Here is a 25,316-nt window from a genome sequence, read left to right on the forward strand (position 1 = left end):
TTTGAGTCTTTTACGGTATCAATTGTATATAGTGTTTTATGTCAATTTATTGGCTTTATTTAGTTATATTTTATATATTATTTATATCTATATTTATTAATGCATGTATCACAGCCTTTATTGATTTTGTTCTATTTATTGTATTGTTTGTTAAGTGCTTTGTTACAGCTCTCGCTGTTATGAAATGCGCTATATAAATAAAATTGTATTGTATTGCATTGTATATTAATATGTCGAGAATATTTTTGGGTGTTTACACAGTGTTCCTAAATATTTTTCAAGGGGAAATTCATGAATGTCTAAGGGTCATTGTGTCATGTTTCCCCGCACTATAAACTTCTTATGTTGTTGTTGTTTTTTAATACAACAAACAGGATAACGTTGCAGTGGCAATAAGCACGAGGTTTTTTTTTTGTTTGTTTTGATTACAAACTGCAAATTGAGATTTAAAGTGAATATTTTATTTAACTCCTAGTGTATGAAGAATTATGTGAAAAAAGTTAGCCCAACAAATCTTATAGCACTTTCAATAATATGGTAATACATTTAAACTAAAAGTGTGCTATACACTATTTTTGAATTTTGGGGGTTTCATGTATAACATTGCGATTAATCATAATTAATCACAAAAACCTCATCCGCTTAGTCGGGATACAATTTTTTTCCCAGGCCTAATAATGATACATCACCTTTATATGGCGCTTTACTGTACATTTCTAAATGGACCAAAAACCCTCCCCAAAGGACCAGCAAAGGAAGGCACAGGCCGAGTAGGTTGCCAGAAAACAATAAGAGATTGGAGAAAAAAAACATCAAGTACCAAAAAAGGTGATCCCGGTTGTCAACAAAGCGGTGTTGCTGCGTAATATCAGTGGTAAGAATGAGTGAACAGGACCCTTATATGTACATTATTTATAAAAAAAATATTTAAAGCACTGGGCAAGAATTCGACCTTAATACATTTTTTTCACAACTCTTTTGATGAAACATTGCCTTACAAGTAGTTGAATGGGACTTTGTCATTCCCTGTGTGGGGGGTCTGTATCATTTTTACTGGCACTAAGTAACTTTGGGTAGGATGGGATCAACCCTGGCACACAAAAAAAATACAAATGTCCTAAATTGCTTTGCGGCATACTCACTTTCTCCTTTCGCTATAAGGACGGAAGTCAATTCGAATGTCTACTGGTGTCATGGCAGAAGCCCCAAAACAAACAAAAAAACAAAAGTATTGTTTAAACTAAATGTGTGTTATGACTGGTTGGTTACGTGATGTATCAGTTGCTCTGCAGTTGCTATGGTCCTGTTATGCGTTGTCCTTTATGATGTCAAAGAGACCTGAAGTCTTACAAAAGTTTGAGTTAGACAGTGACTCATTGTAAGTACGTCAAACCTTCTTTGAGTGAGGATGCAAACTCTCTTCCAGTCCTGATCTCTGTTGTTACTTTGTATTTTTGCGGATAAAGACTTTTTACTCTTCAACTTACGTTTCATGTCTGTGTATGGGCCCAAATCCCAATCCTCACATGACAGAATGAACTGACCAGCCATGGATCACCACCTGCTCCGAAACATCCCTCCACCTCCAATCAGGTAGTGATTGTGTCACGGAGTGCTGCTTTGCCTTTTCACTGGGAACCTCTCGTGTTGCTCCTCCACGATGGGTCGCTCAAGCCGCCGCAAGTCCTGGTCTGCTGAGCACCACCAAACCCTTCATGTAAGCTCTGTCTTTTCTTCCATGTCTCTCTCATCTTTGCCAACTACTGGGCCTAATATTCTCCCCTTCTAGTTTAACAGCTGACGTTTTGTTTTTAGACACAGATTTTTTTGACTGTGAAGATGGCCATGATTTGGTTAATCTTCTTTCTGATTCTGATATTGATTTTGGGCTTCCTGCTTTTTCAAGCCCTCCTCAGTTTTTGTACGATGATGATCCCTCAGTTTCCAATTCAAATTTTGACACTGATTTTGGTTTTCCGAGTCCCTTCCCAAGTCACTATTCAAGCCCTCGTCAGTTTTTGTCACGTTTTTTGGATCATGATTCCTTAGTGTCCACGACTGAACCCTTCCCTTTGGACCCTTCTTTAGGTGCCCGGTTGGCCATTCACACGGGACCCCCGCGGGGTGGCCAGCGTAGGTGTCCAAGTAGAGATTCTGGTTCCTCCCATAATTCAGCCTTTTCCAAGTCACGTCATTACGAACCTTTACCCAAGTGTCGTGTGTGCATCCCAACCTCTATGGTGGCAGGCTGATGAGGCAGGGCCCCTTCCCAGCACCTCAGCAAATGCTGGCCCCAGTCCCGATGCCTCGGCAGTGCCAGGCCCCCTTCCCGGCACCCTGGCAACTACAAGCTCCTATGCCAGCTCCTTTGCAGAGCCAGGCCCCCTTCCCGGCGCCTCAGTAAATGTGGGCCCCAGTCCCGATGCCTCGGCAGTGACAGGCCCCCTTCCCGGCACCTCGACATCTACAGGCTCCCATGCCGGCTCCTCTGCAGTGCCAGGCCCCCTTCCCGTGTCCCAGCAAATGCGGGCCCCCATCCCGATGCCTCGGCAGTGACAGGCCCTCTTCCCGGCACTTCGGCAACTACAGGCTCCCATGCCGGATCCTCTGCACCGGTGCTTGAGCAGTGCCATGCCCTCTTCCTGGCACCTTGGCAACTACAGGCTCCCATGCCGACTCCTCTGCGGTGCCAGGTCCTCTTCCTGGCACCTCGGTAACTACAGGCTTCCATGCTCGTTCCTCTGCAGTGCCAGGCCCTCTCCCCGGCACCTCAGGGTCTGCAACACATGCCATGCACACATCAGGAATTGTTGCTGCTCTGATCGGTCCATTATGTCACATGTTGCGATGACGTACACTTTCTCTCACGGAGGAGAGGATGCACCACGCAGCTCATTGCTGCTGCAAAGCAAACTAGTTTGGCAGCGGCGTGGGTGTTATGTCACGTATGTGTGTGTAAAGAAGCTACTCACCCACGCTCCACCTTAGCAGATTCCAGATAGTTTTCGCAATACAATTAAATGCATCGTTTAGTAATCTTGGTCTCTTTATGGTTGTAGCAAGCACGATATCCATTGTTGTGGCTGTCTTTTTGAAGCGACACCCCCCAACTTGGAACGTAACTGTTTCAAAACAACGTTGTGGCCGCGAGTATAGTCAAGCACTCAAGGATGACGCTAGCACATTAAGGTGGAGTTCATGCACTTCTTCTGGCGTCTTCCCTACTTTAACAAGCAACACAGCAGGACTTTTTCATTGAAATTAACGAACCTCACTCTAATTCACCTCTCTCTCCTCTCTCTCTCTCTCTCTCTCTCTCTCTCTCTCTCCCTCTCCCTCTCCCTCTCCCTCTCCCTCTCCCTCTTCCTCTTCCTCTTCCTCTTCCTCTTCCTCTCCCTCTCCCTCTCCCTCTCCCTCTCTCTCTCTCTCTCTCTCTCTCTCTCTCTCTCTCTCTCTCTCTCTCTCTTGAAGGCCGGGAAGTGTGAAGGAGGGGAAGTATGGAAAATAAATTAGTAACTTATTGACTGCGACTTCATCCTGCCTGTCGGATCCAAATAATTATACAATACGACAAAACCAACCTCAGGGCTCGCAATGGAAGTAAGCACATGCAGTTGGGTAAGTACTGGTAGTGCGTTTGAAGCGTGTTTGAAGCATGTTTGAAGCGTGTCCACAGCTAGTTTGAATAGTAAATTAGCCAGCTAATGATCTTTAAATAAACCTCTGCCGTTAGCGTCCCTCCCGCAGCGCCGTCATGCACGTTTTTTTCGGAGGGGGGGGATGATTTTTATGAATAAGGGCGGGGGTTCGAGGCCGGAAGGGTACCCAGGTCAAGGGTGGAGGGTCGCAGCCGGACCGGCAAAAAAGGGTCAAGTGCCCAGCCCTGCAAAATACCAAACAGGGCCCTAAGTGATTCACATGAAGATACAGTGTAGTAATCCATTTTTCTATTTTTGTATTATATTCACTGTTATACATATATTAGTTTTACTAATACTCCACTAAAAATATTCACTATCACATTTAACTCTACTGCTGACTAGTCCTTAAGAGGTAAGCATCACGCAACGGTATACCAAAAGCATCCGTGTCTGTACATGCTCAGGCTTCTAGTTCATAATTTTTGACAGATAGTCACGGCCAGAAGATTCTATTTTGATTGATTCAAATTACACACCTTAGTAGTGGTTATGTGTAATTTGCAGAGAAACTTTATTTGCACTGCGCTAAGTGTTGTGTTGTTTGTGACCTACTTGCAAATGTCCAGACTGAACAAATTAATATTTTTCACACATGAACGTCTTCAGCATTTAGATGGAAACAATATAAGCGCAGGCCAACTTTGACACCCATTTTCAATCGTTTGTATTTTCAGTCTGCAAGCTTTTCATGTATGTACATATACAGTAAAGTATATCTATAAAAAAATGTTTGCCATTGTTTTAATTACAACAGTGCTGTATAAATTCCCTGTCAACTAACTTTTGCTGCTTACATTACTGCTTCTCATCTAAAGATGTGGATCTGATCTTGGTTCACCACAGAGTATAGCAGTCAAGAAAACACTAGTTTCTTCACATCAAGCAAAACAAAGAACAGGGGCCCTGGAGGAGAATATTTGGGGTTTGAGACATGGGGAGGCCTTTTTTTCTTCATAGACGTTGGCAGCGGAATGGACTTGTAGGCAGGAAAATGAAATCTGTGAGGAAAACTAATGATGAAAAAGTCTACTGCAGCCCTGTGCCTTCATTAAATACATGGAAAGACCGAGAGACACACATCTGGATTCAATCTGTTTCCCTTTGATGGCATCAAGTGTTCTTTTCCCAGATCAGGGGCAGGAACCTAGGGGATGTCTATATGGCAACTCAGAGCCCTGAGTCAAGTCCTGCCATCTGACCACATGAATATCCCCAACCCACCCCTACCATCACCTCCGCCACCCAGCTCCTTTCTAGTCCTATCCAGCGAACCTCCATTTCAAAACCAACACTGGCTACATTTACATGGACACATTTATTTGGATTGAATGTCTGAAATGCCTCATGTACACACCTCATTCTGCATATTCTGACCCGATCAAGCCCATTCCGATCAAGATTTTATTCCAAATGAGAGAGGTAATTTATGTTGATTGGTAATCCGATCGGGCATGTAAGAGAACACTTATTACGACATTTCGGAACAAACCACTTTTACCGTGCATGTCTGTGATGTCAGTATACACGTTTCTGTTATATTGAAGTTAGTAGCGAGCGAAAGACATGGCAAGCGCAAGACTGAACTGATACATTTGCAGCTCCGTTAGGAAATGTTAACTCAATGTAACGTAAACGGGGAAAAATAGGTGAAATAACGCTAACGTTTAAAGTACAACTGGACTAAGCGATGTTTTATTTACACGGAAGTCGCTACGGGTTCTTCTCCTTCTTCTTCTACTATTTCCGGTATATTTGGTCAATCTGTGCATGCCAAAATAAAAGTGTGGTGCATGAACACACAAGTCCTAATCGGATCAATATTTTTAGAGTCCACCAAAACAGTCCAACTGATCATAATTTTATTCCAAACTCTTTGATCGGATTAAACAAATGTTGTCCATGTAAATGTAGTCACTGAGCGGGTGTCGTGTGTTGTTGTGGTTTTCACATCCACAGAAAGACCAGATAGGAACATAGTTGTCGATGGGGTTGAGTTCAGGGCTTTGTGCAAGCAAGTTCTTCACTTGTGTCAAAAATTTATCTCAGCATGCATTTATGGACCTTGCTTGGTGGACTGGGTCTGTGATAGTAGAGGAGAAAAAAAGGCTTTCTCGAAACAGTTCCCACAAAGATTGTGTTTCGATGAGAACAATTGAATTTTTTATGCTTTGTGTTGTGCTGCGTAAAACAATCTCTGTTTATACTGAGCTGCAGAAACAACTGGAAATATGAATTTTCATGCCAGATGAGTACTGTGTGCTGCATACCAACTGCCTTTTCCTCCAAGTTCAGTACAAAAGCGCATTTGAATTCTTTACCTGCGGGTTGACAAATTGAGTTATGGGAATAATGTGTCTCATTCAAGCCCATTATCTTGAAATGTGCAGTCTAACATCAGCCGTTTTCTGCCATTTTATGTTTTGAATGCGGAATAACTGGGCAGATGGGCGTTTTTCAGTGTTTAGTAGGGAACAGTCACACAATTGCTTCAGAAATGTAAACTTTGATACCCAGTTTTCAAATGTGTGTGTTTTCAGTCTTCAAAATGTTGTCTTTCAGACTAAATTCCAAGCAGGCAGTTCGTTCAGGTGCAAAATTTCAGGGCTAGGCGATGTTTGGCAGAAGGGTTGTGGAAATTTTGAGGAAAAGAAATACTGTAAAAACAAACAAAGTTTTCAGAATCACAATAGATGCCTAATATCTCCCCTACCTTTTACTCTGCTCACTTTGCACTCCCTCCCTTACTCATTTAAGAGTCAACAGCAAGGTCTACAAAATCCTTTACATTATGGTGGATTTGTAAATAGGTAAAGTGATGCGCAACACAACTACCAGATTTGATGTGGATGATTTAGTAAAAAGGAAATATACAGCGGCCCTAAAGGGTCAAAACATATGACTTTATATGCAAAGTTCTTCATTATAAAAGCTGTGATGAGTTAGTGAGTTATCATAATGTGTTTTTATTTTATTTGACTTTTTTCAAGTGTCTATCCTAGCTGACTTTGGTTGAGAGCTGGGGTACACTCCACAATGGTAGCCAATGAATTGCAGTTCACATAAACACAAATTACCAGAGCTGGGCATCGCCTAACCTCCACCGCATTCCGTCCTCCATATTTAATTGACCACGTGGTCCCGGTCGATCCCTCGTCGGCGACAGCCAATCGGCGTTGAGAACGTAATCTCGCGTCACAAGCAGGCGCCGCATGAGAAAACACGCTGCCAAACAAAGCAAAAATATCAAACAAAAACTACAGACACACACACACACACACAGCGTGGTGATAAAAACGATATGGGGTACATGACATTGCATCTATGGGACCGCAAGGTACACAACACTGTTTTATTTTTTTCCTTACTCAGCCGCGTGTCAGGAGTGTGGCACTTTCGTGTGACGTGGTTACAGATTAAGTCCGTTCTTGAAGTCGTTTGGCTGACTCGGACCGACTGGGACCACATGGGTTGATTAAATATGCAGATGGAAAATGGGCGATGCCCAGCTCTGCAAACTACCATCACACTTATAGGCAGTTTAGAGTCCTCAATGGATCTAACAAGCCGTTATACCAAGCAAGCACAAGAACACACAAAATGGACCCGAGCTGACATTTAGACCCAGAACCTCTCAAATGTGTCTTTTAGTGTCTCAGTGAGTGCCGTCATCATGTGATGGCAGAGTATTGACTCTATGATTTATTGGAGTTATGACTTTTAGTGACACTACATTGCCATTTTCCACATACTAGAGTTTTGAAGCATCAGAAGCAAGCTACATACAGAGACAATATGAAGTTAAAAAGAGGGGAATCTACCTCCTCTTTGTTATTGTGCCATGTTCTTAGCATTTACATCTTGCCTTCACCCTCATTAAGTTGTGAGCTTTGCCAGTCCTAGAAGCAATAAGACCAAGAGTGTTGATGGTAGTGATGGCTAAGTTTGTTCCAAAGGGGGAGGTGACATATTGAGGGGGCCTGTTAAAAGTCAGACACATGCAGTGCCACGTAATTATGGGGCTCCTGTGAGTGCCGGCTGGAGACAGAGAGAGAGAGTGCGAGAGAGAGAGAGAGAGAGAGAGAGAGAGAGAGAGAGAGAGAGAGGATCCTTCCTTTCCTGGCATTACTGAAGTTGAGCAAACTTTTAAAGGACACTGCGCTTTGAGCATCTGGTCGTCATCAGGCAGCGGCCCTTCCCATGCTCGCATGTGATTCAGAGAGCGAACAGAATTCAGATCGTTGCTCTCTTGAACTTTTTCTGCCAGATAAGCTCAAATTGTTCTAGTTCTCAAACGTTGATCACCTCTGTATGGATACGCGAGACAGATTTGATGACGAAAAACAAACAGGCAGAAAAGCTGTTGCTGATGTTTGTTTGAGCCCTCTGTGGCTCATTTGGATATGAAAAAAATAACTCTCCTCTCCAAACAGAACAGGAGACTTTGTCTTTGACAACTGAGACATACGCTCTGCAAGCAAGGCTCTATTTGTTTCGTTTTTAGCTTCCGGATCACCAAATACTACGTTTCACCGTTGCGTCATGACTTCAAGTTATGCACACGTAATGGACAGGCAAGCCACGATATCAAACCGCCTGGAGAGTCCCATCACATCGAACCTGGATAACTTGCAAGCCAAAAAGAACTTCTCGGTAAGCCACCTGTTGGATCTGGAAGAAGCTGGGGAAATGGTTGGCAACCAAGCAGACGAGAGCGTCGGGGAAGCTGGGAGAAGTATGCTGGAGTCACCGGGACTGACCAGTGGAAGTGACACAAACCAACAGGACAGTAAGTCGGCCTATTAAAATTGGCACACACTGAATGTAATCGATTGCTTTTATTTGATTATTCCAATTGCGTGTCCATAGCGCACAAAGTGAGGATGAACAGGCACGAAAGAAATGTGTTAGTGACGGCCTCGCCCTCACTCAACAATTATTAATATTCTCAGCCTTAATGTCAATTGAGTATAATGAACTAGGTGAAATAAATAATACACCTCTGCGGTCAGCAGTTTGTTTGTTTGTTTATCTTGTTTAAATATAATGGGGTAAAATGACATTTGATTTGAAGTGACTTTACCATGAAGCACTCAGTAGATGGGAATTTGCGCATCGATGAATGAAGAAGACGGCATTGACCAATTCTATTTTTCTTAATGTGCCTCGAACAAGGTTTTTGTGGCATATAGCAGGATGCTAATACCTGCTGTAATTGCCATTTTTATTCATAAAGTCTGCTTACAGAGGCCGGTCGAATAAAACCGAACAAACAAATAAAAGATTTTCCTTTCTCACTGAAGAGGGGAAATGAACGCTGCCTCATCTTCTCTAAGGGGCCTTTTGAACAAGTTAACGTGAACGTTTAAGGCTTTAATGAGTGTCATTGTTATGTTTAAAGGCTAAAAATCAGATGAGTGACTGAGAAAAATGCGAGCGGAAGTGGGTCACATCGTAAATTTACAGTTCTTTTCAGCCTGTCAAACAGTCTCAGACTATTGGACGCTAATGGTTTATCATGACTAACGCGCGTGTCTTTGCTCGTACAATTCAACAATGAAATAACAACATGTCACTCGATTGCATTGGGACTTAAAACAGCAGGGGATATGAATGAGTTGCCCAATAAAGGCAAGACATGAAGCATATGCATTCTGTAATTCCAGTTTGGTTGCGAGAAAGCTATATCGTGGAAAGATTCATCTGCTGTTTATTTCATGCCAAACATTTTTCTAAAATTGCAAATATATAGATCCAATTTAACAAAAGCATTATGGAACCACTTTAATTAATGTATTCTTTATCATCGTAGTATAGCCTATGCAGTGAACATGTACCGGTAATTGAAAACCATGCTTCATTCATTTCTATTTGCGTTTTTGAAATTCTTCTTCTTCTTCTTCTTCTTCTTCTTCTTCTTCTTCTTCTTCTTCTTATTATTATTATTATTATTATTATTATTATTATTATTATTATTATTATTATTATTATTATTATTATCATCAGCATTATTATCATCATTATTATCATCATTATTATTACCTGAAACGTTTTGGATACACTGCTTTCTAATAAAGAAAATAATAAGTGGCAGGAGAATAGCAATTTCATTTATTATTTTGAAAATTGCATTTATGAATGGCCACATTTTTCTAAACTTGTACAACAATATCTTGTAATACCTTGCTTTGGCGCGTGCTGTTATTGTTAATTTGGCACATTGCAGTTTGTTCAGACAAGCACGCCATAATGTCAACACACTCAATTTCGAACTAAACTATCTAACTAATTTCGCTAATCTAGGTCATTATAATTATTCATCAATCAGTATAATTATAATAATAATTATATTCATATTATGATAATAATAATAATAATTATTATTATTATTATCATAATAATAATAATATTATTTTATCATCATAATATAGAATAATAACAGCTGTTATTATTCTACCACGCCATCAACTTGATTTAATACATTTTCACATTTAATTGTCACGTACCTGATGAACCTGCGCACAGCATCTCAAATACGCATAAATTCAATTTAGCAGGATAAAATAGGCCTATATAGGCAGTTTTTAAAGGAAGCATTACAAAAGGCTATACAAAGTGTGACCCATTATAACAATAGCATTTCAAGGGGAAAAAATGAGCGACAGAAATTGAGAAAACATTTGGGTTTTGCTCTGACCCTCTTGGTCATTACGTGACAACGCCGAGAAAATCATTTTGGTAATTGACCTGCTCTCATTTACTGTGTGAAGGGCGGCTGTTTGTTTTTAATGAAGGGTTAGAGGTCAACAAGTTTTTAAACTTCTCAACTTGTAATTGAATCTAATATGACTCACAGAGATGTCAATCACTGCCAGTCACTCCGAACATTTTGCCTTATTGATGTAACGTTATAAATGCCATGCCTTGGACTTTTTGGATTAGATGCCACGCAAATTGTGGATGAACAGTGCTTTAAAAATGTATGCTTCTTGATCCCGGGGCACCTTGTCGTTTTACTCACAAGTTTACATTACCTATCATAATTCATATATTGTGTAGTACTATACCTAAAGGACATTTATTTTATGTTTTATAGGATTAAAATCAAACTATGGGGAATTTCACAATAGCACAGTCATTTAATAAAACGTAGCAATAGGATTAAAATTAAACTATGGGCATTTCCCAATAGCACAGTCATTTAATAAAACCTAGCAATAAAGACAATAATAATATTGTCCAAAATATCATTGTTTCAAAAATTTCCACCAGGGTAAGTAAATTTCTGAGCACCACTGTGTGTGTGTCACAAAAACTGGCACGGAACAATTATACATGCATTAAATAATGCATCCGTCCGTTGTTTCCATCCAAAATATCCAGTAAAGAATAAAAGTGCACACAGAGTGAGGCCAGACAGTGATGTTGGCGATTTCGAAAATGTTGTCGTGAGCTATGTAGCGTGGCTACACAAGCACTTTTCAAAATGTCATTTTCACCACCAGACAAGTTGTCTTTGAAGTTGAGTATTACTTCGACTGTGGGTGGAAGTAATCTTCATTTAGATAAGATGGTGACAAGCAAACAAACAGGCTCAGTGTTGACACACTTCAGCAGAGCATTTGCTCCTCGACAGTCTGAGAGTAAGGAGTTTGTGCGGGACAAGGGAAGAATGCTCCAATCTACTTTCTAGACCAATTATTTGTTGTTTGTTGTTTTTTATTTTATTTCATTTTAAATATATTGGTCTTCATCTCAGAGACATCATAACAAGCCTGCTTCAGGCGGTAAAATCAAAAGCGAATCCATGACAACAGCTATCTCAGAAAAATATAATTTACAAATTCACATACTGCATAAATATAAAATACTAATGATGATTAATAGAATAAATACCTAATCATTCGAAAAAGAACAATTGTTTTCGAATTACCCATTGCCTCCAATTGGATTGGAGGCAACAACACTGTTTGGGGAGATTCAAATGTATTTTAAAATCTTCTTAGTTAGGTTAGGTAGGTTAATGTTGTACTACAAAGGCAATACAAATCCTTAAGTTAAAAAAAAAAAACAACTCTGGTGAATATCATAATAATGTATATTACATGTGTATTTGATTTTGCTGTCTATATTGAGATTATCACTGCAGTTTTAATGGAATAACATTCCAATGAGCATTTTTCAATTTTAAAAACCGTCAACATCTTTTTTTTCTGCCCAATCTTAACCATTGTCAAATAATTAACATATAACCCTAAACTACATAGAATTAACCAGAAAACAAATATGAATCTCTCACAGTCCTTGATGTTTGAATATTTCTTTAAGATTTTATTGGTTAAGGGTAATGAGTCTGAAAAGTGTATGCAGCGCTTTTAAAGGTTTATAAATACACTGGGTCAGTGAAACAGACAGATATTTAAGTTGTCTAATATGATCTGGTTTATCTTGTAGTGTCGTGATAATAAACCAGTAGAGTCAATGTGAAGACACATCAAGACGTTCATTCAGTTTAAATATTGCTACTTTATCGACACATTTGAATATATATATATTTTTTAAGAATGCCATCTCTGAGGTGACAGATTTGGCTTTTATTTGTCGCCATGTAAAAATATATAATTTGAGGATGAATTTCCCTGTAGTATCCAGTTATCAATCCAGTGTTTCCCAACCTTTACTGATTTATATGAGACAAATCTCATGACAAACCCCTAAACACCAATCTCACAAAAACTATGAATACAGAAGTAATGACGATCTCGTCTCTCCATTTACTTACAACTTGATTTACTCAACTACTGTGTGAAATCTTGACCTGTTTCATTTAACACAAAGATGATACACATGCAGAAAGTCACAATATTCTGTTGTTGTATGATCTGCAAGAGGATAACGTTTTTTTTTCCCTTTTTATTTTTAATCTTCCTAAATCTAAAGGAAGAACATTGAATTGTTCATCCTGTCACGATAAATTGTGTCATATATAGATTAAGAACCACATATTTATAATTAATAAAAAATATTTTGGGAAAAATGAAGTGAAATTGGATCATTTCCATCGGCACAACTCTTACAGAACATTAGTGTGCCACGGCACCCTGGTTGAGAATCACTGCCGTAATTAATAAAAACCCTGCAAACTAGCCAGGCCTTAATCATTATCAGTCCACTGTTATTCCTATTTCTAAGTCCAAGATTGAAACATTTTTAACACCATGTAGAACTAAACTGTACAATCATGCGCACCTGTAACCACATTTAACGAAGCATGCAACGATATTACTTATTTTTGCCATGCGGTATAATAAAATAGAGAATGTAACTTAGATGTTGAAAACCAAATAATGTGTTTATGAATTTGGAGCTGCATAAAGGATATCACATTAAAATCTCGCTTTCATTTGCAGAGCAACTCTACCTGAAACAAAATGTTTTCAAATCACTTTTCATATCATCTTTCTCTTTTGCTTTTTGTGCTTATTTGCCACGCAAACAGAAACACGCAAAAAACATGCAGAACTCTTTCATTTTCTTTTCACACAGACGAGCAGATGAACACAGAGGAAAAGAAGAAGAGGAAGCAGCGCAGGAACAGAACTACCTTTAACAGCAGCCAGCTCCAGGCTCTTGAGAGAGTGTTTGAGAGAACGCATTACCCTGACGCTTTCGTTCGAGAAGATCTGGCCCGCCGGGTCAATCTTACTGAGGCCAGAGTGCAGGTAAGAAGACAGACATTACTCCTCATTTTGTTAGCCCAGACATACATACATACATACATGCAGGCACGCACACACCCCCACACACACACACCCACACATACATACATATGTATATACACATAAATGTATATGTATACATATGTATACATATGTATATACTCATAAATGTATATATATATATATATATATATATATATATATATATATATATATATATATATATATATATATATAGATAGATAGATAGATAGATAGATAGATATAGATATATACACACACATTCGTCACATTCAGATAAATTCATAAAATTCCATTAAAAAATTACTGCATGCCTTCACGATGTGCATATTGCATAGGCCATTATCGCGATATTGATAGTTTTTCGATATATTCTGCAGCCCATATATATATATATATATATATATATATATATATATATATATATATATACATATATATATATAAATTTATTAATGGAATTTTATGATTTTATGTGACCAGTCAGATACACGTCCCCACCCAATAGTTGGACATTTTCTAGGGCAATTACAATTTATTAGCTAAGAACACATTGAGCTTGCTTATTTGCGACATGAAAAAAAAAAAAAATTCATTAGTTAATAAAAATGTCATTTCTTTAGGTACATGTTAAATATCGCAATAATATCGATATCGCTATAGTCAACATAGTCCATATCACATATCGTATGTTTTTCCAATATCGTGCAGCCATATATATATATATATATATATATATATATATATATATATATATATATATATAAAAACACAAAACATGCATGTATATACACACACACACACACACACACACACACACATATATATATATATATATATATATATATATATATATATATATATATATATATATATATATATATATATATATATATATATATATATATATTCTTTGAAATACATTTTTACCATTTTTTTTTCCAAAGATGGCCTTTATACAGACTTAAGAGTGGGATCGCCAGCAGGAGCTCCTCTGAAACAAAACATTTGATCAAAACTATAGCCATAAAATTAAAAAGTCATGGGGAAGAGTTCTCTGTGGACTAAACTACAGTGATGCTTCAAACGAAGACAAAATTCCATGGCAACAGCTGGGAAACTGTACTTGTTTGGAACACTTACATAGCTTTTTGAGGCATTCCCACAGCTCCTGAAATCTCAAGACAAAGTAATTACATAATGCAATAAATATTTATCTCACTTCTCAACCGTGACTTTCTAAATCTGTGATAGTAGGGATTCTTACCAGGAACCAGAGGTCTTGTAGCCATGGGAACAGGACAAACATCAGGAAACCTAGTATCACACATCATCTGTTAGTTCTTAGTTTATACTATGAGGCTGATTGCTGTAAGAACCTTTGAACATGTTTTTTTTTGGCATTAGTCGGTTTAAGGAGAGCTGATAAGAGATTTTCTGCACAATGCAAACAAAAAGTCACCCTTGTAATATATTTGCTGACAATTGGTGGGTCGTTTGCCTGGACTCCCTGCAGAAAAGTTCTTAGTGATATGGTAACGTAGCAAATGAGTTACAAAAATATGAAAAGAGTAATGTTTTTGATAGATGAGAAAAATTTGCCTTATACGATGACAGAAAAAACGTTTTTGCTTAAAAAAGGGGCGACAACAAACACTACATTAAAATGCAATTAATATCTGCTCGGTTGTATTTAGCGATACAAAATGGCGATACATTATTTATTTAGTCTCATTATTACCATTTATCACTCGGCCATAGAATATAATTAATTTACCATCTAATCATTGTTATTTCCAAATACCAGAGTATCATAGAGAGACCTGGGTTTCATTATGCATCAAGTAAATTTGCCAATAAGAGAAGGTTGCTACACAAAACTACAACACAAACCTTGTCCCTCTGGCACTAATTTGTGGTGACAATGATTAAGTCATACATTTTGCTAGGATTACATTATTATAAATTAATTCAAGTATAATTGAAATACTAGCGAGCCATTTCTTAAACAATTGCGACGTACAACAAAAAAAAAGATGATGTCATCAGGCCTGATGTGTGTGCAAAGTTTCGTGAGATTTCATGCATGTTTAGACCGTCAAAATCAGCGTAGTTTTATTTGCGAATCGCCCGTTGCCATGGCAACAGCTTTTTACAAAAAATCACAAATATCGTATTTTAACATCAGGACGGTCTACAGAGTCTTCCGAGCAATTCTGAGGTCGACCTGGTTAACTTGCGAGGAGAAAAAGATCAAAGAATAAAACATGTACTTCCTTTAGCCAGTAGGTGGCGCTACCACTACGATGAAAAATACGTTTGGAGATGTCTTCAGGATTCGACTTTTATCAAATGTCAGTCTTTTTTTAGAAGAAATTATCATGTGGGTCAAGTTCCAGCAGCTATTGTAATCGGAGCAAATTCATACTTTAAACTTAATTCAAAAGGACCGATTTTATGCTGCAGTAACTAGAAATGTTAAAAAAAAAAAAAAATCGCCACTAGGTGGCGCTATATGCATAATGGAATATTATCATATAGATGTCTTCAGATCGCGACTCTTTACGTACAGGTGAAGTTTGGGATTTTTTGGAGAAGGTGCATGGGAGTTATTAAGATTTTTCTCCTGTATGGCGAAGGAAAAAAACTACGCCAAATTTGATGCCCCGTCCCCGTCATATAGTTTATCGAAAACTCGAGAACATTTTACCAGTTGTTGTCCCAGGTCTTAAGATGACATATACAAAGTTTTAAGTCAATTGGAATGATCCTCTGGAACATGGGTGCAAAGGTATGCACCCTGTAAACGTGCAAAAATGGTCCAAAATTGGACTTTCAAAAATTCATAGCTCACTTCCTGAACACTTTAGACTATGGCTGCAATGGCTTTTTTTGTACGTCTCAGGGTGCTACATGTGCCTGCCAATTTTGGTAGGCCTAGGTCAAAAAGGCTGGAATTCTATTTAGTTTTCCTACTCTAGGTGGCGCTACAGAGCCATTTCATTTGCAGCGTTTACGGCGACTTTAAAATTTTTCGCCAGGCCCGATGAGACTGCAAAGTTTGGTGAGTTTTCGTGCATGTTCAGGGGGTCAAAAATCCGATCATTATGTCGGAAAAATAATAATAATTTCTACAAAAACAATAATTCATCTCCTCAATAGCTCAATTGTTAGATCCCAAAGCTTAAGCTTTTGGTGTGCATTGTGCCAGCTTAGCTCTAAGATTTGAATTTAAAATTAGGTTAACCTTGACATTGCCACAGTGAACAATGTGCACAATTGACTGTAAAAGCTCAATGTTCTAAAGAGAGCTTTTTTTGCTGTGGTATACTTTTGTATTCAGTATTTCAGTGACTGAGTTGCTTATGACGGTCATTCGCCTCCTTCAAGCTTCTACAAATGGAGAATTCTTTCAAGCCACAGGACAAAAGTATGGATCATAACACACTTGAGGATTCGATAATAAAGCTATAAATCCTAGTTTTCACACCTTTTAATCCTCTTAAATGTCATTAATCACTTGAAATATGTCTTTTAAAAAGTAACAGTTTAAAAAAAGAGGTGTGTAAATTAGTGATATGTGAATTATATTGTTATTTGTGAATTATAATCTCATTGCATTTAAAACCCTTATATATATATATATATATATATATATATATATATATATATATATATATATATATATATATATATATATATATATATGGCTGTCAAAGTTAAAGCGTAAACTAGAGATTCATTTAAATTTTAGAACGAATTAACTCATTTAAAAAAAAATTAACTCAGTTAGCTCAATTTTATTTACTTCCTGTAGCAGCTGACCTTTGTTCACTGTGTAGCCAAACTTAGAGGAGGGTCACGGTCACAAAGATGGACTTTTACGTAGTTTTACTTTTAAAAGTTGCTCGATGGCTCATTGGAGAAATCCAAATTAATTTGCTTGCTTCGCAAAGCCAAATTCAATTACCATAGTAGTTGTACATCTTTGGTGTATCGTTCAACAGTTGTATTTTACAGGAAAAGACAGAAATGTATTACTATTACAAAAGTCTATGAATCAAATTATGTAAGTAAATATCGGTTCCAACCTTTGTAAAAAATTGTAGTTGAAAAATACGATTAATGATTGACTATGGAAAATTTTGCAATCGTCCATCCATCCATCCATAATTAGTTAAAAAATATTAATCTCTTGACAGCACTAACATATATATATATATATATATATATATATATATATATATATATATATATATATATATATATATATATATATATATATATATATATATACATACATACATACATACATATATATATATATATATATATATATATATATATGTATATATATATGTATGTATATGTGTATACACACATATACATACATATATGTATATATATGTGTATATATATATATATATATATATATATATATATATATATATATATATATATATATATATATATATATATATATATATATATATATATATATATATATATATATATATACACACACACTTACATACTTACACACACATACACCTTACAGTGCACCGGTCGTGGGTTCGTATCTGTGCTCCGGCCTTCCTAGGGGGGTTTTGCACGTCTTCCCCATGCCTGCATGGGTTTTCTTTGAGTACTCCCGTTTCCTCCCACGTTCTAAAAAACATGCATGGTAGGTTCATTGTACAAACACTCTAAATTGTCCACTGTGAGCATGAATGGTTGTTTGTCTGTATGTGCCCGGCGATTGGCTAGCGACCAATTCAGGGTGTACCCCACGTACCCCACCTACTGCCTGAACACAGCTGGGATGGGCTCCAGCGTGCACGCAACCCTCGTGAGGGTAAGCGTTTCGGAAAAATGATGGACGGAGCTATATATTTGTGTATATGTGTTTTCTGCCCTTCAATGCGAGCAAAAATCCACTTCTTGCAGAAGAAAATAGGGAAAGGGAAAATGTGAGGTGGGGGCGAGAAGGAGCACATCTGTGATTAATGTGTAGCAGAAAGTAATGCAGAAATCCTTTGATAATAGAGTCTTTGAGCTCATTCCTGAGGCTATGCGTCAACATGCAGCGAGCCCTTGTGAGCGCCAGCATCTAATAATGGATATGATTTCACAGTGAGCAACATTAGCTGCCCATGAGTCTTATCATTATACTGTATGTTTAGAAAGTTAGCTGGAAATCATTACAGGTGGCTTATGAATCATGCATAGTCAATTCTGTGTGTGTCCATACTACAAAATATTGCTGCATAGATGTGGCAAACCCAGAATTTATGTAGATAGCAATCGAATGAATACTGTTTTTCCCATTTATTTTTTTTATCTGTTTATTTGGCTACTTGATTTTTAAGTCTATTTTTAGATCTACAGAGGGTGTAAATTGCTTACACACCAAAAACCTGATATCTATTAATAAGTTTTCAACACCAAATGTGTATTGTCCCAAAAATGACCAGTGAGAAGCATACAAGGGCATCTGCATACCTGTCAACTTATACGTTTTCCACGTAATTTATACGTTTTTTGATAATTTCAAATTGTGTATACCATATAACAATTTTTGTACGGGAAAAAAAAAAATAAAAACTCGTTTTTTGTTAGACCGATCTCGTCTTGCCCATTTTGGCTCTAATCCGGAGCGTCCGTTAACGATTCCGACTGCAAACTTCGGTCGACTTTCACGAGCAGAGTGCTCTCTATCCACCAACCAAATAAAAAAAGAAACAAAAGATACCTGCAGTACATGACACATGGAGCCAATGATGATTTTGCGGTGTGAGAAGTAGCACAACTGAGCCTTCCTCATCAAAGTAAAATGGCTTGCCATGATTCGGCTCATCGAAGATTTGCTACATTGTAAAAATGGACATTCAGATACATTTAACATAATCGAGGCAATGTTTATTAAAATTTTTTGGTGTTGAATGGAAACATTGATTGGGGCATTCATTAACTCTTATTCTGCTCATTTTTATTGTGGTAAATGACTTGGGAGACATGTTATTCAAACACTCAACTCAACCATTTGTTCCTCTTTTGATGTCTGATGAGTGTGCGCTGCCTAATTGGCTATTGGTCCATTTCACGTCACAATCACCGGAGTTTGTGGCTCAGCCGAACTCTTGAGGGTTTGTGATTGCAAATAATGAATTATTATGACCATTTTAGAAGGAAATCGGTCAGGAAATGTCACTTATCCACACTATAAGATAACTGGTCTTTTGCTGACTTTGATTAGATGGGAGGAAGAATGTTTCAATTGGACCCGATTGTCAATATGTGTATAGAAAGATCAGTGCAGCGTTCACAATAGTACAATATGATTTGTTTAGCTAATAATTTCATAATGTAAATAGTAACCATTTCTTTGCAGAGTAGATTTTTAAAAATACAATTCCGTTTTTCTCATTGCAGGTTTGGTTTCAAAATAGGCGAGCTAAGTTTCGTCGGAATGAGCGTGCTATGCTGGCCAGCAAGAATGCTTCGCTCCTGAAATCCTACTCTGGAGAAGTTACAGCAGTGGAGCAGCCAATTGTCCCACGCCCTGCACCACGCCCAAATGATTATCTTTCCTGGGGTAGCAGTGCTCCATACAGGTTGGTGTCACATTGATCCTCCCGCCCCCCCCAAGAAACAATGTTGGCAGTCAAAACTCAGTTCTGTTTATGAATTAAGATCAAAAAGTGAAATTCTTTTCAACTCCTTGTAAACCCAGGTCAAACCTAAACTATCAAAGTGTATTGACAGTTTCATACAGAGATTAAAGTATGCCCAAAATACTAAAGCCTGTTCATATTTTCCTCCCTTCTTTTTCAGTGCTGACTTATGAATAAATTCAAAACAATTATAATAAATATATTGGGGAATCCTTAGTTTGAAGATGGAAAAGACAAAATATAAACAAAATACGTAGCGTTCACTGATATTTCTAGCTCTACTGCATACCTTTTAATATTGTCTGATCTCTCCTGGGGGTCTGAATGAAAGAATTCTAATAGCGCATAAACTGTGTGTTGCATTAAAAAGACAACAAGACATTACAAATAGCTTGCCATGATTCGGCTCATTAAAGATTTGCTACATTGTAAAAATGGACATTCAGATACATTTAACATAATATTTGAATATAAAATAATATATTTAATATGATTTATTAATTTTGTTCACAATTTTATGTTTAGTAACAGCTGTATGTAATAGTCTTATAATTCCAGTAAATTACCAGAAAAATATTATATAATATATAAAAACTATATTATATAATAAATAATATATATATAATGTTCTGGTCAGTTTTGTATCTTGCTTTTCGACACTGCACATCTATCATCTCTGTCCTTTCTTTATATATACTGGAATGTGTATCAACACTGCAACGTCTTTCTACTCACTGTCTCCCAATCAGTTCTTCAGTGCGAAGGGGCCAGATCCTGTGACCCTAACGATGAGGTGATAATGTGAAAACAAACTGTATTAAATCCACTGTTGACCTCCATGACCCCGCTGCTACATGTTACACCAGATATCAAATGTTGAATGAACACAAAGTCTTCCCAGATGATGTTACATTGCCATGTCATTGTGATGATTGAACTGTGATCGTCCAAGTTGGCATAAAATGACAAACATTGTCATGACACCAACACATCAAACTTGTGGCTAGAAAGAAGCAGGGTAGCAAGACTAATGTATTCTGAAGCAGCAATAAAAAGTGGAACGTACTAATGGGAAGCTAACTCATTTAATATTATTCTTAAACGGATGTCAGGGTTATAGTTTTGGATTTTTCATTGCGGTTAGTTTTTATTTCATTTTGACTATTGTTTTTAAATTCAGGTAATTTTAAGTAGTTTTTAGAGAAAGTTTTTAGTATTATTCTGGGGGGGAAATGCTCAGTTTTAGTTCAGATTTTATTAGTTTTTGTATTATTGTTATCTTTTTAAATATATGGAGTATTGTGTAACTAAGTAAAGTAAAGCACAATTGTCAAACAACTGACCGTCCTTCTTCTGTTGCTATGAATGTACAGCAATACAGAAATAAATATATCTAAAAGGAGCCCTGAAAACTAACATATTAAGGACATTTTCACTGTAATTACAGTTAGTTTGAGTTTATTTTTTGTGTGTAGTTTTGTTTCTTACAAAAACATTTTAGTTTTTATCTATTTTGCTAAGGAAACTGTTTTTCCAATTGTGTTCATTTTCGTTAACTATAATAACCTTCATGGTATTCAGTTCTGAATGCAGGGCCAGTGTGAGTACCTCAGAAAATCCCTAACCCTAACCTCATGAATACATTTGTGTTTGATGTTGCTGTTTTTGGGGTGCTATTTTGGCACTAAGTGTCAAAAAAATGCCACATTTTGAAAACTAACTATGTTTTTTAAAAGCCAAATACAGTATTACAACACTGCTCTCTATGAAGTCAAAATACAGTTTCAAGCTTTTACTACATCTCTCAAACTGTCAACCAATTTATTTCAAAGTCATATCATGTAAAAATCCTGTTACATGATTTTTCCGTACAGTTAGTTACTTTTCAGGAATTTGAGCTATTCGCAACTGATGGCTAAACCTTTTACATCCTTTGTTTTCCCTCCCTCCCTTTATTCCCTCAGTGCCATGGCCACCTACCCACCAACTTGCTCCAACACTAACACATCCCAGGGAATGAACATGGCAAACAGCATTGCCAACCTGCGGCTCAAAGCAAAGGAATACAGCTTGAACCAGGTCCCCACAGTCAACTGAAAGGAAAGGTGAAGTACAGAGCAGCCGTAGAGATTAGGGGACCTTCCAAACCACTGGACCCCCACAGACAAACATCATCTTTGGAACGAGCTTGCTTTTTTACTTTAGAAATGAGGTGTGAGAGCATTTTGCCATAAGGTGCAAAATGTCGGACACCAAGTGATGCCAAAATGATTCACTCCAAGACTTTGTCTTACAAACCGTTGTTTATACTAAAGACATCTTAGCCTGGATGTTGTAATCAATATTTGTGTAGTTTTGTTATTGACTGATATGGAAGCTTCCCCACCCCCTATTAGTTTTGTACTGTTATCAGAGACACAAAAGGAATGAGACTGAAACAATATGTGGAATACCCTCTGTCCACTTTGGCTGCGCTGGACAAACTCACACATCCAAATCTGGGTCAATCATTTTTTTCTATACTTGTTGAAATCTATGAAGACTCCATGTTAAACATGGGGTGAGTGACATCATGGTTCTGACTCGATTTTTATTTGATCATTTTCCTATCCATATTATACCAATGACAACCAAATGTTTTCAAGTAATTTTCATTGTAAGTATTCAAGATACAGGAGAGGCTGTTTGTTGTATTTCCCAGTCGATCATTTTGATGTTCTGTGATATCATTTATTTGTAACAGAAAAAAAAAAACATGTACATTAATTAATAAAATGCATTTCAAACAATGAATTAGACAGTCTACAATTAAGTAGGTCTAGTGACAGGTATGTTAAATGCAATTCCTGAAGGTCTTAAAAGCTTTAAATCTTTCTTTAAAAAACGACTTTCAAATAAACGTTACAAAATATATGACTGCAGACATACAGACCAATAAATTGTGCTCATTTAAATATAAGAATTAACTATAAGAAATAAGTATGTTTATAGTAGGAATCGTTCAGAGAGCAACATGATCTGGGACCCCTTGCAAGACCCATTAGAGCTAGATTTACAACTTCAAATCTTCCACAGAGAAAAACCTCAAGCTATGCTTTGTGTGTTTAATTTATAGATACCATCCAATTCCGTCTTAAAAATGGGATATTTATGAGCTTCTTTCAATGAAGGGATTTGAACTTTTGAGTTGCCATACATGCTGTTTCTTTTCCCTAGTCCTAACAAGTTGTGCAACAAACACGAGCGGCATACGTCATCTGCAAAAGGCGAGGTTGCAAGAATTGCTGTCGAGATTTGGAGTGGTTGGGGATTGATGGAGGCGTTGCCAAATTTATATCCAGTATATATTGGTTGTGCAGATATTTTAGGACACAGACAAAAACAAGAGGAATCATGTACATTTCTTAAATATACAGATACGCAAATTTCTTTCTGCATCTTGACTACATGAGTGGATAAATATATTTTTCTATTTTAGTTCACTGAAGCATCAAGATGCTGATACTTGACTGTGGTATTTTCATCTCGAGAGCTTAGACATTGATGTATTCCGTTTATAGTTTAATCAACAGTTTAATCTTTTTACACTTTGTCTGTCTCATTCTTTGAGTGTAAAAAAAGCAACACATGAGTATGTATTTGGTAAAAAATAAAAACGTTATGCTCAATACACAACATAATCTAAAAGCACACAACTCCCTTTGCGTTAATCATTTAATTATTATTTATATTTTAGTAGTTCCCTGCAATGAACGATTTTTTGGGGCTAACTTTTTTTTCCCCAGTACTTCTACATGGCTTTGAAGTGACCGGTGTATTGTCATAATAAAATGGTGGTTCACTGATGTGGCTTCAACATTTATCCCATCTTGCATGCCACATTAAAAAAGGATATTCCTGTTTTCTTTTGAGTTGTTTTCTTTTCTGCTTTTAGTTGCTTTCCTGATCACTGATCCCTGACTGTGGTATGTCCAATGTCAGACTCTGTCCCTCTTTCCCCTGCCAGGCGCCTGGTCTCACCTTTCATGGCCAGTCGAGGCTGACCTGAAGTGATTCCAGATGTGGAAATCTTTTTAACCTAAACCCCATCACCCACTCCCCTCTAACCCCCACACTCTTCACCCTCTCACTTCTTCTCCTCCCCCTCTTCACCCCAGGCGCTGGCCAGCCACTCCATCAGGTATGACAGCATTCCCCGAGTCTCTCCTCGCCTGAGCACATGACATACAATGCAGCAATCCCACTCTCGGCACCAATTCTGCCCTCACCCACCCACTCCAGTCTTCAACAGCACATCTGGAGCTCATTACAGAGGAGACAGTAAGAGCGAGGGAGGGGTGGAGAGTCTGCATGCAGAATGTGTATGTGCAGCAGAGCGGGAAGGAACATTTCTCAACCCTTCTTTATGAAACCTTTCCCTCTTTTCCCTTTTCTGTTTTCTTTTCTTTCTCCTTAACTTCACCTGCTCCCCTTTGCTTGAATTGTTTGCAGTGATCTTTGTCTTGCTGTCAGTGTCCCATGATCACAATTACTTAGTTATTAGTCAGAGCATTCGGGACTGAGTTCAGCATGAGAAATAGAAAATTGTGGAGCAGGAGGATTGAAATACTGCACAGCTGTTAACAGTGTGTGGTTTGGGTGAACAACCAAAAGAATTCTTTGAGATGAGAAGTTTCCACGCAAAGTCAAGTCGGCTGAGAGGTTGGATGATTTGTGTGAAAATGCATACATATTAGACACTTTTTGAAAGACACTTGAAAGGTACTGTAAAAGAAATATAACACATCTCATGTGATTAATCCCTCCGAACCGCGCAGTTTATTTTGCTCTAACACTGAGAAAAGTAACGTGTCTTTCCTCGTTGAAACCGGGTCCCCTTTTCTTTTTCTTTTTAATTGTGACTTTTTCTAACAACACACAGAATTCCCAATGTAGATGTCAAATTTATCTGAATATAAAGAAATTCTTTTTTTGAAGTCCCAAAACAGGAAAAATACAGTTTTTCCCCACTCATTCTGTCCTTAGCACAACAAATGGTAGTAAAACAATTGTTGCTTTTTGCTAGTTGTTAATGCTCCAGAATATCACAAAATCCATTATTGTTTTATAGTACAAGTCAGAGTCAATGCTTTCTAACCACTTTTTCCTTATTTGGCCAAAAGTATTTTCTGTGCAGATGTTGATGCTCAGGATGGTCATACAAT

The 25,316-nt window shown here is 37.5% G+C and overlaps 1 protein-coding gene across 4 annotated transcripts; it reads left to right on the forward strand.

The window, feature by feature from the left end:
- Positions 1 to 1,372: 1,372 nt before the first annotated feature.
- On the forward strand, positions 1,373 to 23,815 carry prrx1b (paired related homeobox 1b). 4 transcript variants are annotated; one of them, XM_086048142.1, is made up of 6 exons: positions 1,373 to 1,717; positions 3,472 to 3,618; positions 4,517 to 8,487; positions 13,245 to 13,420; positions 19,871 to 20,052; positions 22,077 to 23,815. In XM_086048142.1, exons 3-6 carry the CDS (start codon positions 8,241 to 8,243, stop codon positions 22,207 to 22,209), a joined length of 738 nt encoding a protein of 245 aa, XP_085904268.1. In that variant the 5' UTR covers positions 1,373 to 1,717; positions 3,472 to 3,618; positions 4,517 to 8,240; the 3' UTR covers positions 22,210 to 23,815. The 4 variants fall into 4 exon arrangements, with proteins under 4 accessions (XP_085904268.1, XP_085904269.1, XP_085904267.1 ...); XM_086048143.1 differs by having other exon boundaries at positions 4,545 to 8,487; XM_086048141.1 differs by having other exon boundaries at positions 8,203 to 8,487; positions 22,077 to 23,814.
- Positions 23,816 to 25,316: the final 1,501 nt, after the last annotated feature.

This window comes from Filicampus tigris, chromosome 12 (assembly GCF_054856515.1).
Source record: "Filicampus tigris isolate MCC_2025a chromosome 12, RoL_Ftig_1.0, whole genome shotgun sequence".
NCBI lineage: Eukaryota > Metazoa > Chordata > Actinopteri > Syngnathiformes > Syngnathidae > Filicampus > Filicampus tigris.

Excerpts from the sequence above, each read along its gene's own strand:
- prrx1b (XM_086048141.1), top strand. Across the intron at positions 8,488-13,244 it reads TGACACAAACCAACAGGACA|ACGAGCAGATGAACACAGAG; the intron begins GTAAGTCGGCCT and ends CTTTTCACACAG. Across the intron at positions 13,421-19,870 it reads TTACTGAGGCCAGAGTGCAG|GTTTGGTTTCAAAATAGGCG; the intron begins GTAAGAAGACAG and ends TTCTCATTGCAG.